Raw genomic sequence first — 18,767 nt, 5'->3', positions numbered from 1 at the left:
CTATGGGACTCAGAGCTGAGAGGGGCCACCTTCCCTGTCACAGTTACATGTGTTATATACAGGGTGTAGCTACCATAGGTGCAGGGAGTGCAGCTGCTATGGGGCCCAGAGCTGAGAGGGGCCACCTTCCCTGTCACAGTTAAGTGTTATATACAGGGTGTAGCTACCATAGGTGCAGGGAGTACAGCTGCTATGGGGCCCAGAGCTGAGAGGGGCCACCTTCCCTGTCACAGTTACATGTGTTATATACAGGGGTGTAGCTACCATAGGTGCAGGGAGTGCAGCTGCTATGGGGCCAGAGCTGAGAGGTGCCACCTTCCCTGTCACAGTTACATGTGTTATATACAGGGTGTAGTTACCATAGGTGCAGGGAGTGCAGCTGCTATGGGGCCAGAGCTGAGAGGTGCCACCTTCACTGTCACAGTTACATGTTATATACAGGGTGTAGCTACCATAGGTGCAGGGAGTACAGCTGGTATGGGGCCCAGAGCTGAGAGGGGCCACCTTCCCTGTCACAGTTACATGTGTTATATACAGGGTGTAGTTACCATAGGTGCAGGGAGTGCAGCTGCTATGGGGCCAGAGCTGAGAGGGGCCACCTTCCCTGTCACATTTACATGTGTTATATACAGGGTGTAGCTACCATAGGTGCAGGGAGTGCAGCTGCTATGGGGCCCAGAGCTGAGAGGGGCCACCTTCCCTGTCACAGTTACATGTGTTATATACAGGGTGTAGTTACCATAGGTGCAGGGAGTACAGCTGCTATGGGGCCAGAGCTGAGAGGAGCCACCTTCCCTGTCACAGTTACATGTGTTATATACAGGGTGTAGCTACCATAGGTGCAGGGAGTGCAGCTGCTATGGGGCCAGAGCTGAGAGGAGCCACCTTTCCTGTCACAGTTACATGTTATATACAGGGTATAGCTACTATAGGTGCAGGGAGTGCAGCTGCTATGGGGCCAGAGCTGGGAGGGGCCACCATCCCTGTCACAGTTACATGTGTTATATAAAGGGTGTAGCTACCATAGGTGCAGGGAGTGCTGCTGCTATGGGGCCCAGAGCTGAGAGGGGCCACCTTCCCTGTCACAGTTGCATGTGTTATATACAGGGTGTAGCTACCATAGGTGCAGGGAGTGCAGATGCTATGGGGCCAGAGCTGAGAGGGGCCACCTTCCCTGTCACAGTTATATGTGTTATATACAGGGTGTAGCTACCATAGGTGCAGGGAGTGCAGCTGCTATGGGGAACAGAGCATAGAGGGGCCACCTTCCCTGTCACAGTTACATGTGTTATATACAGGGTGTAGCTACCATAGGTGCAGGGAGTGCAGCTGCTATGGGGCCAGAGCTGAGAGGAGCCACCTTCCCTGTCACAGTTACATGTGTTGTATACAGGGTGTAGCTACCATAGGTGCAGGGAGTGCAGCTGCTATGGGGCCAGAGCTGAGAGGGGCCACCTTACCTGTCACAGTTACATGTATTATATACAGGGGTGTAGCTACCATAGGTGCAGGGAGTGCAGCTGCTATGGGGCCAGAGCTGAGAGGAGCCACCTTCCCTGTCACAGTTACATGTGTTATGTACAGGGTGTAGCTACCATAGGTGCAGGGAGTGCAGCTGCTATGGGGCCAGAGCTGAGAGTGGCCACCTTCCCTGTGACAGTTACATGTGTTATATACAAGGTGTAGCTACCATAGGTGCAGGGAGTGCAGCTGCTATGGGGCCCAGAGCTGAGAGGGGCCACCTTCGCTGTCACAGTTACATGTATTATATACAGGGGTGTAGCTACCATAGGTGCAGGGAGTGCAGCTGCTATGGGGCCCAGAGCTGAGAGGGGTCACCTTCCCTGTCACAGTTACATGTGTTATATACAGGGTGTAGCTACCATAGGTGCAGGGAGTGCAGCTGCTATGGGGCCCAGAGCTGAGAGGGGCCACCTTCCCTGTCACAGTTACATGTGTTATATACAGGGTGTAGCTACCATAGGTGCAGAGAGTGCAGCTGCTATGGGGCCCAGAGCTGAGAGGGGCCACCTTCCCTGTCACAGTTACATGTGTTATATACAGGGTGTAGCTACCATAGGTGCAGGGAGTGCAGCTGCTATGGGGCCAGAGCTGAGAGGGGCCACCTTCCCTGTCACAGTTACATGTGTTAAATACAAGGTGTAGCTACCATAGGTGCAGGGAGTGCAGCTGCTATGGGGCCAGAGCTGAGAGGGGCCACCTTCCCTGTCACAGTTACATGTGTTATATACAGGGTGTAGCTACCATAGGTGCAGGGAGTGCAGCTGCTATGGGGCCAGAGCTGAGAGGAGCCACCTTCCCTGTCACAGTTACATGTATTATATACAGGGGTGTAGCTACCATAGGTGCAGGGAGTGCATCTGCTATGTGGCCAGAGCTGAGAGGGGCCACCTTCCCTGTCACAGTTACATGTGTTATATACAGGGTGTAGCTAACATAGGTGCAGAGAGTGCAGCTGCTATGGGGCCCAGAGCTGAGAGAGGCCACCTTCCCTGTCACAGTTACATGTGTTATATACAGGGTGTAGCTACCATAGGTGCAGGGAGTGCAGCTGCTATAGGGCCCAGAGCTGAGAGGGGCCACCTTCCCTGTCACAGTTAATTGTTATATACAGGGTGTAGCTACCATAGGTGCAGGGAGTGCAGCTGATATGGGGCCCAGAGCTGAGAGGGGCCACCTTCCCTGTCACAGTTAAGTGTTATATACAGGGTGTAGCTACCATAGGTGCAGGGAGTGCAGCTGATATGGGGCCCAGAGCTGAGAGGGGCCACCTTCCCTGTCACAGTTAAGTGTTATATACAGGGTGTAGCTACCATAGGTGCAGGGAGTGCAGCTGCTATGGGGCCAGAGCTGAGAGGTGCCACCTTCACTGTCACAGTTACATGTTAAATACAGGGTGTAGCTACCATAGGTGCAGGGAGTACAGCTGGTATGGGGCCCAGAGCTGAGAGGGGCCACCTTCCCTGTCACAGTTACATGTGTTATATACAGGGTGTAGTTACCATAGGTGCAGGGAGTGCAGCTGCTATGGGGCCAGAGCTGAGAGGGGCCACCTTCCCTGTCACATTTACATGTGTTATATACAGGGTGTAGCTACCATAGGTGCAGGGAGTGCAGCTGCTATGGGGCCCAGAGCTGAGAGGGGCCACCTTCCCTGTCACAGTTACATGTGTTATATACAGGGTGTAGTTACCATAGGTGCAGGGAGTACAGCTGCTATGGGGCCAGAGCTGAGAGGAGCCACCTTCCCTGTCACAGTTACATGTGTTATATACAGGGTGTAGCTACCATAGGTGCAGGGAGTGCAGCTGCTATGGGGCCAGAGCTGAGAGGAGCCACCTTTCCTGTCACAGTTACATGTTATATACAGGGTATAGCTACTATAGGTGCAGGGAGTGCAGCTGCTATGGGACCAGAGCTGGGAGGGGCCACCATCCCTGTCACAGTTACATGTGTTATATAAAGGGTGTAGCTACCATAGGTGCAGGGAGTGCAGCTGCTATGAGGCCCAGAGCTGAGAGGGGCCACCTTCCCTGTCACAGTTGCATGTGTTATATACAGGGTGTAGCTACCATAGGTGCAGGGAGTGCAGCTGCTATGGGGCCAGAGCGGAGAGGGGCCACCTTCCCTGTCACAGTTATATGTGTTATATACAGGGTGTAGCTACCATAGGTGCAGGGAGTGCAGCTGCTATGGGGAACAGAGCATAGAGGGGCCACCTTCCCTGTCACAGTTACATGTGTTATATACAGGGTGTAGCTACCATAGGTGCAGGGAGTGCAGCTGCTATGGGGCCAGAGCTGAGAGGAGCCACCTTCCCTGTCACAGTTACATGTGTTATATACAGGGTGTAGCTACCATAGGTGCAGGGATGCAGCTGCTATGGGGGCCAGAGCTGAGAGGGCCACCTTCCCTCTCACAGTTCCATGTGTTATATACAGGGTGTAGCTACCATAGGTGCAGGGAGTGCAGCTGCTATGGGGCCAGAGCTGAGAGTGGCCACCTTCCCTGTGACAGTTACATGTGTTATATACAAGGTGTAGCTACCATAGGTGCAGGGAGTGCAGCTGCTATGGGGCCCAGAGCTGAGAGGGGCCACCTTCGCTGTCACAGTTACATGTATTATATACAGGGGTGTAGCTACCATAGGTGCAGGGAGTGCAGCTGCTATGGGGCCCAGAGCTGAGAGGGGTCACCTTCCCTGTCACAGTTACATGTGTTATATACAGGGTGTAGCTACCATAGGTGCAGGGAGTGCAGCTGCTATGGGGCCCAGAGCTGAGAGGGGCCACCTTCCCTGTCACAGTTACATGTGTTATATACAGGGTGTAGCTACCATAGGTGCAGAGAGTGCAGCTGCTATGGGGCCCAGAGCTGAGAGGGGCCACCTTCCCTGTCACAGTTACATGTGTTATATACAGGGTGTAGCTACCATAGGTGCAGGGAGTGCAGCTGCTATGGGGCCAGAGCTGAGAGGGGCCATCTTCCATGTCACAGTTACATGTGTTATATACAGGGTGTAGCTACCATAGGTGCAGGGAGTGCAGCTGCTATGGAGCCAGAGCTGAGAGGGGCCACCTTCCCTGTCACAGTTACATGTGTTATATACAGGGTGTAGCTACCATAGGTGCAGGGAGTGCAGCTGCTATGGGGCCAGAGCTGAGAGGGGCCACCTTCCCTGTCACAGTTACATGTGTTATATACAGGGTGTAGCTACCATAGGTGCAGGCAGTGCAGCTGCTATGGGGCCCAGAGCTGAGAGGGGCCACCTTCCTTGTCACAGTTACATGTGTTATATACAGGGTGTAGCTACCATAGGTGCAGGCAGTGCAGCTGCTATGGGGCCAGAGCTGAGAGGGGCCACCTTCCCTGTCACAGTTACATGTGTTATATACAAGGTGTAGCTACCTTATCTCCTGCGCTTTCCTAATTCAGTTTTTTGTATAAAGAAGGAGTGAACCTTTACTTATCTTATCAAGGCAGATGGGTTTCTTACGTCCTACTTCCTTCTCAATAGTTTTCAATATGAATAATAATGAGTAGTGAATAATAATATCCAACAATCCAGTGTCAGAACATGTTAAAAAAAAATGTATAAAACACAATCTAGTGTATTACCATTATAAAAATATTTCAATTAAGAATAATAGAATAATAGATTCTTTGGTCTTAATTTCTAGTGAGAGTAGTCCACACATATATATAAAAACAATTTCTTTAATGCTAAAAGTTGTTCCAATCACGGAATATCATTCAGACATATACGGATATAGCATATATCCACTTTTACATCCAATCATTTGTGAGGGTGGCTTCCTACCAGATTTGGGAAATTTTGAGGCGCTTAAAATTAAGCTTGTGCAGATGTCTCAACAGTCCCGGGAAAACCAGCTCCAATGGTCAGCACCCCGTCCTCTCCTCGTCTGGTACGTCTGCCACAAATCCTCACCGTCAGCCAACGCGTTTCGATCAAAATCGTTGATCTTTGTCAAGGCATAGTGTGATGACCTCCTCTTCCAGCTCTTTATACCCCTATGAATTAGTATTCCTAATTGCTGGGAGGAGCCACTCTCACTTACAATTAACATTTGTTTTCTATATAAATCATTCTCAAACTCCTTATTTTCCATTTATAAATGATTCTTTAATACAATCTATTACTATATTTTCGATTGTACATAACAATACATGATTAAAAGACAGTTAAAAATAATGAAAACATAAATTGACGTGGACCGGAAGTGCATAGTGCAACCAGAAATAGTCCCCGTTGCACTATGCACTTCCGGTCCACGTCAATTTATGTTTTCATTATTTTTAACTGGAAGAGGAGGTCATCACACTATGCCTTGACAAAGATCAACGATTTTGATCGAAACGCGTTGGTGACGGTGAGGATTTGTGGCAGACGTACCAGACGAGGAGAGGACGAGGTGCTGACCATTGGAGCTGGTTTTCCCCGGACTGCTGAGACATCTGCACAAGCTTAATTTTAAGCGCCTCAAAATTTCCCAAATCTGGTAGGAAGCCACCCTCACAAATGATTGGATGTAAAAGTGGATATATGCTATATCCGTATATGTCTGAATGATATTCCGTGATTGGAACAACTTTTAGCATTAAAGAAATTGTTTTTATATATATGTGTGGACTACTCTCACTAGAAATTAAGACCAAAGAATCTATTATTCTATTATTCTTAATTGAAATATTTTTATAATGGTAATACACTAGATTGTGTTTTATACATTTTTTTTTACATGGTTCTGACACTGGATTGTTGGATATTCACTACTCATTATTATTCATATTGAAAACTATTGAGAAGGAAGTAGGACGTAAGAAACCCATCTGCCTTGATAAGATAAGTAAAGGTTCACTCCTTCTTTATACAAAAAACTGAATTAGGAAAGCGCAGGAGATAAGATATCCAAATAATTCTTCCTTTAACATTAGAGCTTCATTGGGGTGAAGGTAATACCCCCCTTTGGATATCTATTCCCCTGCTGCTTGTGAGCGCAATTTCATGCAGGTGTAATCTTTTTATCAAGGTGTAGCTACCATAGGTGCAGGGAGTACAGCTGCTATGGGGCCCAGAGCTGAGAGGGGCCACCTTCCCTGTCACAGTTACATGTGTTATATACAGGGTGTAGCTACCATAGGTGCAGGGAGTGCAGCTGCTATGGTGCCAGAGCTGAGAGGGGCCACCTTCCCTGTCACAGTTACATGTGTTATATACAGGGTGTAGCTACCATAGGTGCAGGGAGTACAGCTGCTATGGGGCCAGAGCTGAGAGGGGCCACCTTCCCTGTCACAGTTACATGTGTTATATACAGGGTGTAGCTATCATAGGTGCAGGGAGTGCAGCTGCTATGGGGCCAGAGCTGAGAGGGGCCACCTTCCCTGTCACAGTTACATGTGTTATATACAGGGTGTAGCTACCATAGGTGCAGGGAGTGCAGCTGCTATGGGGCCAGAGCTGAGAGGGGCCACCTTCCCTGTCACAGTTACATGTGTTATATACAGGGTGTAGCTACCATAGGTGCAGGAAGTGCAGCTGCTATGGGGCCCAGAGCTGAGAGGGGCCACCTTCCCTGTCACAGTTACATGTGTTATATACAGGGTGTAGCTACCATAGGTGCAGAGAGTGCAGCTGCTATGGGGCCCAGAGCTGAGAGGGGCCACCTTCCCTGTCACAGTTACATGTGTTATATACAGGGTGTAGCTACCATAGGTGCAGGGAGTGCAGCTGCTATGGGGCCAGAGCTGAGAGGGGCCATCTTCCATGTCACAGTTACATGTGTTATATACAGGGTGTAGCTACCATAGGTGCAGGGAGTGCAGCTGCTATGGAGCCAGAGCTGAGAGGGGCCACCTTCCCTGTCACAGTTACATGTGTTATATACAGGGTGTAGCTACCATAGGTGCAGGGAGTGCAGCTGCTATGGGGCCAGAGCTGAGAGGGGCCACCTTCCCTGTCACAGTTACATGTGTTATATACAGGGTGTAGCTACCATAGGTGCAGGCAGTGCAGCTGCTATGGGGCCCAGAGCTGAGAGGGGCCACCTTCCTTGTCACAGTTACATGTGTTATATACAGGGTGTAGCTACCATAGGTGCAGGCAGTGCAGCTGCTATGGGGCCAGAGCTGAGAGGGGCCACCTTCCCTGTCACAGTTACATGTGTTATATACAAGGTGTAGCTACCTTATCTCCTGCGCTTTCCTAATTCAGTTTTTTGTATAAAGAAGGAGTGAACCTTTACTTATCTTATCAAGGCAGATGGGTTTCTTACGTCCTACTTCCTTCTCAATAGTTTTCAATATGAATAATAATGAGTAGTGAATAATAATATCCAACAATCCAGTGTCAGAACATGTTAAAAAAAAATGTATAAAACACAATCTAGTGTATTACCATTATAAAAATATTTCAATTAAGAATAATAGAATAATAGATTCTTTGGTCTTAATTTCTAGTGAGAGTAGTCCACACATATATATAAAAACAATTTCTTTAATGCTAAAAGTTGTTCCAATCACGGAATATCATTCAGACATATACGGATATAGCATATATCCACTTTTACATCCAATCATTTGTGAGGGTGGCTTCCTACACGATTTGGGAAATTTTGAGGCGCTTAAAATTAAGCTTGTGCAGATGTCTCAGCAGTCCCGGGAAAACCAGCTCCAATGGTCAGCACCCCGTCCTCTCCTCGTCTGGTACGTCTGCCACAAATCCTCACCGTCAGCCAACGCGTTTCGATCAAAATCGTTGATCTTTGTCAAGGCATAGTGTGATGACCTCCTCTTCCAGCTCTTTATACCCCTATGAATTAGTATTCCTAATTGCTGGGAGGAGCCACTCTCACTTACAATTAACATTTGTTTTCTATATAAATCATTCTCAAACTCCTTATTTTCCATTTATAAATGATTCTTTAATACAATCTATTACTATATTTTCGATTGTACATAACAATACATGATTAAAAGACAGTTAAAAATAATGAAAACATAAATTGACGTGGACCGGAAGTGCATAGTGCAACCAGAAATAGTCCCCGTTGCACTATGCACTTCCGGTCCACGTCAATTTATGTTTTCATTATTTTTAACTGGAAGAGGAGGTCATCACACTATGCCTTGACAAAGATCAACGATTTTGATCGAAACGCGTTGGTGACGGTGAGGATTTGTGGCAGACGTACCAGATGAGGAGAGGACGAGGTGCTGACCATTGGAGCTGGTTTTCCCCGGACTGCTGAGACATCTGCACAAGCTTAATTTTAAGCGCCTCAAAATTTCCCAAATCTGGTAGGAAGCCACCCTCACAAATGATTGGATGTAAAAGTGGATATATGCTATATCCGTATATGTCTGAATGATATTCCGTGATTGGAACAACTTTTAGCATTAAAGAAATTGTTTTTATATATATGTGTGGACTACTCTCACTAGAAATTAAGACCAAAGAATCAATTATTCTATTATTCTTAATTGAAATATTTTTATAATGGTAATACACTAGATTGTGTTTTATACATTTTTTTTTACATGGTTCTGACACTGGATTGTTGGATATTCACTACTCATTATTATTCATATTGAAAACTATTGAGAAGGAAGTAGGACGTAAGAAACCCATCTGCCTTGATAAGATAAGTAAAGGTTCACTCCTTCTTTATACAAAAAACTGAATTAGGAAAGCGCAGGAGATAAGATATCCAAATAATTCTTCCTTTAACATTAGAGCTTCATTGGGGTGAAGGTAATACTCCCCTTTGGATATCTATTCCCCTGCTGCTTGTGAGCGCAATTTCATGCAGGTGTAATCTTTTTATCAAGGTGTAGCTACCATAGGTGCAGGGAGTACAGCTGCTATGGGGCCCAGAGCTGAGAGGGGCCACCTTCCCTGTCACAGTTACATGTGTTATATACAGGGTGTAGCTATCATAGGTGCAGGGAGTGCAGCTGCTATGGGGCCAGAGCTGAGAGGGGACACCTTCCCTGTCACAGTTACATGTGTTATATACAGGGTGTAGCTACCATAGGTACAGGGAGTGCTGCTGCTATGGGGCCAGAGCTGAGAGGGGCCACCTTCCCTGTCACAGTTACATGTGTTATATACAGGGTGTAGCTACCATAGGTGCAGGGAGTGCAGCTGCTATGGGGCCAGAGCTGAGAGGGGCCACCTTCCCTGTCACAGTTACATGTGTTATATACAGGGTGTAGCTACCATAGGTGCAGGGAGTGCAGCTGCTATGGGGCCAGAGCTGAGAGGGGCCACCTTCCCTGTCACAGTTACATGTGTTATATACAGGGTGTAGCTACCATAGGTGCAGGAAGTGCAGCTGCTATGGGGCCCAGAGCTGAGAGGGGCCACCTTCCCTGTCACAGTTACATGTGTTATATACAGGGTGTAGCTACCATAGGTGCAGGGAGTGCAGCTGCTATGGGGCCAGAGCTGAGAGGGGCCACCTTCTCTGTCACAGTTACATGTGTTATATACAGGGTGTAGCTACCATAGGTGCAGGGAATACAGCTGCTATGGGACCAGAGTTGAGAGGGGCCACCTTCCCTGTCACAGTTACATGTGTTATATACAGGGTGTAGCTACCATAGGTGCAGGGAGTGCAGCTGCTATGGTGTCAGAGCTGAGAGGAGCCACCTTCCCTGTCACAGTTACATGTGTTATATACAGGGTGTAGCTACCATAGGTGCAGGGAGTGCAGCTGCTATGGGGCCAGAGCTGAGAGGGGCCACCTTCCCTGTCACAGTTACATGTGTTATATACAGGGTGTAGCTACCATAGGTGCAGGCAGTGCAGCTGCTATGGGGCCCAGAGCTGAGAGGGGCCACCTTCCTTGTCACAGTTACATGTGTTATATACAGGGTGTAGCTACCATAGGTGCAGGCAGTGCAGCTGCTATGGGGCCAGAGCTGAGAGGGGCCACCTTCCCTGTCACAGTTACATGTGTTATATACAGGGTGTAGTTACCATAGGTGCAGGGAGTGCAGCTGCTATGGGGCCAGAGCTGAGAGGGGCCACCTTCCCTGTCACAGTTACATGTGTTATATACAGGGTGTAGCTACCATAGGAGCAGGGAGTGCAGCTGCTATGGGGCCAGAGCTGAGAGGATCCACCTTCCCTGTCACAGTTACATGTGTTATATACAGCGTGTAGCTACCATAGGTGCAGGGAGTGCAGTTGCTATGGGGCCAGAGCTGAGAGGGGCCACCTTCCCTGTCACAGTTACATGTGTTATATACAGGGTGTAGTTACCATAGGTGCAGGGAGTGCAGCTGCTATGGGACTCAGAGCTGAGAGGGGCCACCTTCCCTGTCACAGTTACATGTGTTATATACAGGGTGTAGCTACCATAGGAGCAGGGAGTGCAGCTGCTATGGGGCCAGAGCTGAGAGGGGCCACCTTCCCTGTCACAGTTACATGTGTTATTTACAACGTGTAGCTACCATAGGTGCAGGGAGTGCAGCTGCTATGGGGCCAGAGCTGAGAGGGGCCACCTTCCCTGTCACAGTTACATGTGTTATATACAGGGTGTAGCTACCATAGGTGCAGGGAGTGCAGCTGCTATGGGGCCAGAGCTGAGAGGGGCCACCTTCCCTGTCACAGTTACATGTGTTATATACAGGGTGTAGCTATTATAGGTGCAGGGAGTGCAGCTACTATGGGGCCAGAGCTGAGAGGGGCCACCTTCCCTGTCACAGTTACATGTGTTATATACAGGGTGTAGTTACCATAGGTGCAGGGAGTGCAGCTGCTATGGGGCCAGAGCTGAGAGGAGCCACCTTCCCTGTCACAGTTACATGTGTTATATACAGGGGTGTAGCTACCATAGGTGCAGGGAGTGTAGCTGCAATGGGGCCAGAGCTGAGAGGAGCCACCTTCCCTGTCACAGTTACATGTTATATACAGGGTGTAGCTACCATAGGTGCAGGGAGTGCAGCTGCTATGGGACCAGAGCTAAGAGGAGCCACCTTTCCTGTCACAGTTACATGTTATATACAGGGTATAGCTACTATAGGTGCATGGAGTGCAGCTGCTATGGGGCCAGAGCTGAGAGGGGCCACCTTTCCTGTCACAGTTACATGTGTTATATACAGAGTGTAGCTACCATAGGTGCAGGGAGTGCAGCTGCTATGGGGCCCAGAGCTGAGAGGGGCCACCTTCCCTGTCACAGTTACATGTGTTATATACAGGGTGTAGCTACCATAGGTGCAGGGAGTACAGCTGCTATGGGGCCAGAGCTGAGAGGGGCCACCTTCCCTGTCACAGATACATGTGTTATATACAGGGTGTAGCTACCATAGGTGCAGGGAGTGCAGCTGCTATGGGGCCACAGCTGAGAGGGGCCACCTTCCCTGTTACAGTTACATGTGTTATATACAGAGTGTAGCTTCCATAGGTGCAAGGAGTGCAGCTGCTATGGGGCCAGAGCTGAGAGGGGCCACCTTCCCTGTCACAGTTACATGTGTTATATACAGGATGTAGCTACCATAGGTGCAGGGAGTGCAGCTGCTATGGGGCCCAGAGCTGAGAGAAGCCACCTTCCCTGTCACAGTTACATGTGTGTAACCCTCCCCCTGTCGGTACAGGGATATATCACCTAATAACCGGTCAGTCAATACTTGTGCCTCCACCCAGGAGTAATTATTTAGGCTTTCTTGGGTAAGCCTTTTCCTAACAATGGGAATATAGGTGTATGTCTATCTGCCTCCTATACATATGCGCATATTTTACAATATTATATTATACCTGTTCTTCTCTTTGTATCTACAGGATCTTCGGAAAGAAGTTAATTTCACACAGCAGATGGTAAGTATAAGTAGTGATGTTTATTACCCCTAAGCTATCTAAAGATTAAAGGCAAAACAAACATTCTGGCAAACACAATAAAATGTAACACATTTTCAATCCCATTCCTATATCACCCTTTACGCCCTAGGGCCCTCATTCCGAGTCGTTCGCTCGTTCTTTTTTATCGCATCGCAGTAAAAATCCGCTTAGAGCGCATGCGCAATGTTCGCACTGCGACTGCGCCAAGTAATTCTGCAATGAAGAAAGGATTTTTACTCACGGCTTTTTCCTCGCACCGGCGATCGTAGTGTGATTGACAGGAAATGGGTGTTACTGGGCGGAAACACTGCGTTTTATGGGCGTGTGGTTGAAAACGCTACCGTTTCCGGAAAAAACGCAGGAGTGGCCGGAGAAACGGGGGAGTGCCAGAGCGAACGCTGGGAGTGTTTCTGACGTCAAACCAGGAACGACAAGCACTGAACTGATCGCACAGGCAGAGTAAGTCTGGAGCTACTCTAAAACTGCTAAGTAGTTTGTGATCGCAATATTGCGTATACTTCGTTCGCACTTTTAAGATGCTAAGATACACTCCCAGTAGGCGTAGGCTTAGCGTGTGTAACTCTGCTAAATTCGCCTTGCGACCGATCAACTCGGAATGAGGGCCTATACACGTTATCTTGCATGCAATACAAAAAAATATTGTAATGTTACTGTTGGAGTGACCCGGGTACTCAGAAAAATAAGTGCAAAGTCTGGGCCCGTAATTCAGTGTACACTGACCAATACCTTGCTTGGCATCCAATTTAAAATGTGCGGCACGCCTCTAGTTTTCCCTGTATAGCAGAATATACTTTACTCTGTGCATCATGCTGACAGTCACCCTCTCTGGTATTTAATCATAGACTGATGGGTTTGTGCAGTATTATGTTCATCTCATTAAAAGGAAACAGGCATTGTCTGTAATTCAGTCTGCAATAGATATCCTAGACTCTGTAACAATTGTATCCTTTCTTGCTGTGATACTATGTGTTATAGTCTCTGGTTTCTAGTAACTGTATCAGTCTCAGCTGCTGCAGCGGTGATGTATCACTTAGATGACACAATGCTAATAAATGTCCTTGCCAAATATCTTTTTCACATTCAAAACTATATATATATATAATATTATTAATGCACTTGTTCCTCAACTCAGCTAATTGAGACTTTCCATACAATTATCTTGTTGTGAACTTAGAACTGTCCAACAATATATATAGTTATATTATAAGGGCACGGTCGTGCCCTTATATTAAGGCTGAATCGAACAAACGGAATTCTCCCATAGGGAACTTCTGAGATGGGGGCATGGTGTTTGAGGGGCTACACCTCAAAACTGATTGGACGTACCGAGCTGAAATTTGGCATGGACGTGTAGAATCGTCACCCGCTGGTGCATGCCAAATTTCAGGGCAAAATAATAAAAAATGAGGAATTGAGAGTAACCTAAAGTTCCAACTGTCAGTTTTTTTCTGCCACTCCCTCTGTGGCTTTTTGACAATGTTTTCCCATAGAGTGAATGAGGATTTTTTTGGGAAGGCATAACTCAGGATAGAGGACAAATTAAGACTTGGGGTTTGTTTTATTAGATAGAGTATGTCCCTGTGTAGTGCCTTTTGGGGTTGTGGTTTTTCAGAAAGTTATAGTTTTTTTTTAATTAAGTAAAATATGCCCCATTTTAAAGATAAGGCTTTTCAATTTGTTGCGCCTGCGCAGTGGCCGCCAGCAGGGGGTGAACATAGATGAGCTTGTCATTGGTGGCATAATGGCTCTAGCAGCCTCACGCGCTGTGTACTGGCAGTTGTGCACAAGGAGAGCACGGGAAGCAGTGTCTCATGCATGACGTCCCCCGCCCGCCCGCCCTGCTGTGTCCGTCCATCCCCCCCCGCCCTCCCTGCTGTGTCCGTCCACCCCCCCGCCCTCCCTGCTGTGTCCTTCCATCCCCCCCCGCCCTCCCTGCTGTGTCCGTCCATCCCCCCCGCCCTCCCTGCTGTGTCCGTCCATCCCCCCCCACCCTCAATGCTGTGTCCGTCCATCCCCCCCCGCCCTCCCTGCTGTGTCCTTCCATCCCCCCCCCGCCCTCCCTGCTGTGTCCGTCCATCCCCCCCCCCGCCCTCCCTGCTGTGTCCGTCCATCCGCCCCCCCCCCCGCCCTCCCTGCTGTGTCCGTCCATCCCCCCCCCGCCCTCCCTCCCTCCCTGCTGTGTCTGTACATCCCTCCCGCCCTCCCTGCCGTGTGTCCGTCCATCTCCCCCCCCGCCCTCCCTGCCGTGTGTCCGTCCATCCCCTCCCCGCCGTGTGTCCGTCCATCCCCTCCCCGCCGTGTGTCCGTCCATCCCTCCCCGCCGTGTGTCCATCCATCCCCCCCGCCCTCCCCGCCGTGTGTCCATCCATCCCCCCTCGCCCTCCCCGCCGTGTGTCCGTCCATCCCCCCCGCCCTGTGTCCGTCCACCCCTCCCCGCCGTGTGTCCGTCCATCCCCCCCGCCGTGTGTCCGTCCATCCCCCCGCCCTGTGTCCGTCCACCCCTCCCCGCCGTGTGTCCGTCCATCCCCCCCGCCTTCCCCGCCGTGTGTCCGTCCATCCCTCCCCGCCGTCCCCAGACGCAGCACCTGACACTCACATGGACCTGACACACACGCACACACTCACACGCAGCACCTGACACACACAGACGCACAGCGCCTGACACACGCAGACATGCAGCGCCTGACGCACACGCAGCGCCTGACGCACACGCAGCGCCTGACGCACACGCAGCGCCTAACGCACACGCAGCACCTGACGCACGCACTCACACGCACCTGACGCACACACTCACACGCACCTGACGCACACTCACACGCACCTGACAACCACACGCAGCACCTGACACACACACGCAGCACCTGACATACACACGCAGCACCTGACGCACACACTGACACGCACCTGACACACACACACGCAGCACCTGACACACACACACACACACACACACACACGCAGCACCTGACACACACACACACGCAGCACCTGACACACACACGCAGCACCTGACACACACACGCAGCACCTGACACACGCAGACACGCAGCACCTGACACACGCAGCCACGCAGCACCTGACACACGCAGACACGCAGCACTTGACACGCAGCACCTGACACACACACACACGCAGCACCTGACACACACACACACAGACACACAGCACCTGCCATTCAGACATGCAGCGCCTGACACACACACGCAGACATGCAGCGCCTGACACACACACGCAGACATGCAGCACCTGACAGACACACACACACCCACACACACGGACATGCAGCACCTGACACACACACACACAAATATGCAGCACTTGACACACCCACACACACGCAGACATGCAGCGCCTGACACACACACGCAGACATGCAGCACCTGACAGACACACACACACCCACACACACAGACATGCAGCACCTGACACACACACACACACACACAAATATGCAGCACTTGACACACCCACACACATACAGACATGCAGCACCTGACACACACACACACAAAGACACGCAGCACCTGACACACACACACACACACACAGACGCGCAGCGCCTGACACACACACACACACAGACGCGCACAACCTGACACACACACACAGACGCGCAGCGCCTGACACACACAGACACACAGCGCCTGACACACGCAGCGCCTGACAGACACGCAGCGCTTGACAGACATGCTGCGCCTGACAGACACGCAGCGCATGACAGACACGCAGCGCCTGACAGACACGCGCACACGCACTCACACGCAGCGCCTGACAGACACGCGCACACGCACTCACACGCAGCACCTGACAGACACGCGCACTCACACACAGCGCCTGACACACACGCGCACTCACACGCAGCGCCTGACACGCACACACACTCAATGCAGCGCCTGACACGCACACACACTCACACGCAGCGCCTGACACGCACACACACTCACACGCAGCGCCTGACACGCACACTCACACGCAGCGCCTGACACGCACACACACTCACACGCAGCGCCTGACACGCACACACACTCACACGCAGCGCCTGACACGCACACGCACATACTAGTGATGAGTGGGTTCGGTTCGTCGGAATCCGGACCCCCCGAACTTCACCCATTTTACACGAGGCAGGTTCGAACCTTCCCGCCTTGCTCGGCTAACCCAAGTGCGCCCGAACGTCATCATCCCGCTGTCGGATTCTCACGAGATTCGGATGTCTGCATTCGTGGAAAGGGGTACCATGTGTAAACATGGAACCCCTTTCAGTCCGTCTGGTCCGGGTGTTCGGTTTGTTGTTTTGCCAAGTACGTGGATTTAATCTGGAACCTGGATCAGGTGAGTATAATTATCTTTTATTTTCAGGTACCCGTGGATTCTACTTGGAGAAGAGGACCGACTGCTTCGTGTCAACATAGGTAAGTATGTGTGTGTCGGCAGGTGTGAAATAAAGTTATACTTTCACGGTGTCTGTGTCCTGTTTTTATTTGGGTATTTTTTTCCAGTAGAACTACAGGTACCAGCGGGCCCGTTTTTCTCCCGCATGCTGGTACTTGTGGTTCTCAAAGTACCAGCTTGCGGGGGAGGCTTGCTGGGCCTTGTAGTACTGCTGGAAAAAACAATATTCTTTCAATTTTCTCAAGGCTATCAGCCTCCCATCCGCAGCCCTTGGATGGGGGGGACAGCCTTGGGCTTCACCCCTGGCCCTTGGGTGGCTGGGGGGGGACCCCTTGATTGAAGGGGTCCCCACTCCCCCAGGGTACCCCGGCAAGGGGTGACTAGTTGGATATTTAATGCCACGGCCGCAGGGCACTGTATAAAAGTGATCCCCGGCTGTGACATTATCTGTCCAGCTAGTGGAGCCCGATGCTGGTGTAAAAAATACGGGGGGACCACTACTCTTTTTGTCCCCCGTATTTTTTGCACCAGCACCAGGCGCAGAGCCCGGTGCTGGTTTTAAAAATACGGGGGATCCCCTGTCCGTTTTTTCCCCGGATTTTTAGAACCAGGACCGGCTCGAAGAGCCCGAGGCTGGTTATGCTTTGGAGGGGGGACCCCCACGCAATTTTTTTCCCGGGTTTTTTACATTCCATTTAAAAAATAATAATAATCTTTTAAAAAATATATAAATAATACTTGTGCCTCCAAAAAAGACAAACCAAGTACCTAATCCCTTCTAATATAAATATGCTATTACCAAAAAAAAACACTTTTATTTATTAGATTCCGCCTGCAAAGTGTGGCGGATTGAAAATGACGAATTTACTGTTTAAAAGCACTGTTGTCGAATTTACAAACTTCAATTGAATATACTTTTGTCGAATTGCCGCATTTGTACCATTGCAGAAAAGTCGAATTTGTCAAATGTCGAATTTTAAAAAGTCGAATTTTGAAAGCCTGTAAGAATAGGCCCCGCCCCCTTCTCCACATCAGCCGTCCCCTTCTACCCCTGTACCTTGCTCTCTCCTGTCTGTGCTCTCTCCCGTCTGTAGGACTAGGCCCCGCCCCCTTCTTACCCTCCAGTGACTGCTCTCTCCTGACAAGTGGACCAGGCCTGCCCCCTACACGCTGCGCACAGGCACTCCCTAATGTCCAGCACCGCTGCACGCCACGCTTGCTGTAGCACAGTGATCGCTGAGTGTGTGATCGGTGGAGCCTAGCCTGCAGCTCATTTCCGTACCTCCCACCACCGATGCGCCCGCCCCCCCCTCTGCCTGCTGCTAATACTATGCTGAGTGCATTCGTCGGCGGCCTCACTGGGGGGACTGGCGTCACCTTGCAATGTGACGTGGTGATGTCCGCCCATGCTCTCCTCCCGCCCACCTGTGCTTTCCTCCCGCTGCGGTCTCTCAGTCCTAGTGTGCCGCGGCCGCCACACCACTGGGGACTAGGAGCCGCCGGCAGACACATTCTGCTGAGACTTACTTGTCAGTGCGGGTTCCGGACGGCAGGCGGCGGGTGGGAGGGCAGACGGGGAGCAGGTGTCACAAGGAGTGTGTGGGTAACTAATTCACAATACTTCCGCTCAACGTGGCACTGCTGGTCCTTCATCTCCCATGTCTCTTCACCAGGTGGCGGGCGGCCCGGAAATTAAGTGATGTGTTGTGCAGCAGTCAGTGTGAAGTGACTGTGAGTAACACTGGTGGTGCTGATGCTGCTGCAGAATCGGGAAGCAATTAATTCATAAATATAATGTACTCTATCAGTGTATTATACATACATAAACATGTACATACGTGTATTTGTGTATACATGTATATATATGAGTGTGTGTGTGTGTGTATGTGTGTATATATATATTGGGGTTTGTTTTATTAGATAGAGCATGTCCCAGTGAAGTGCCTTTTGGGGTTGTGGTTTTTCAGAAAGT

The 18,767-nt window shown here is 50.1% G+C and overlaps 1 protein-coding gene across 1 annotated transcript in view; it reads left to right on the top strand.

Moving 5' to 3' along the window:
• LOC134910377 (fucolectin-like) overlaps positions 1-18,767 on the top strand; it is a 96,717-nt gene that overhangs the window by 28,733 nt on the left and 49,217 nt on the right. Inside the window, exon 2 of the mRNA XM_063918328.1 lies at positions 12,326-12,361. Coding sequence (XP_063774398.1) covers positions 12,326-12,361 — 36 coding nt within the window. The remainder of the gene's footprint in view (positions 1-12,325; positions 12,362-18,767) is intronic.

The sequence above is a fragment of the Pseudophryne corroboree genome, chromosome 4 (genome assembly GCF_028390025.1).
Source record: "Pseudophryne corroboree isolate aPseCor3 chromosome 4, aPseCor3.hap2, whole genome shotgun sequence".
Lineage (NCBI taxonomy): Eukaryota > Metazoa > Chordata > Amphibia > Anura > Myobatrachidae > Pseudophryne > Pseudophryne corroboree.
Note: the sequence above shows the minus strand (reverse complement) of the source record. Positions and strands in the feature narration are given on the sequence as shown.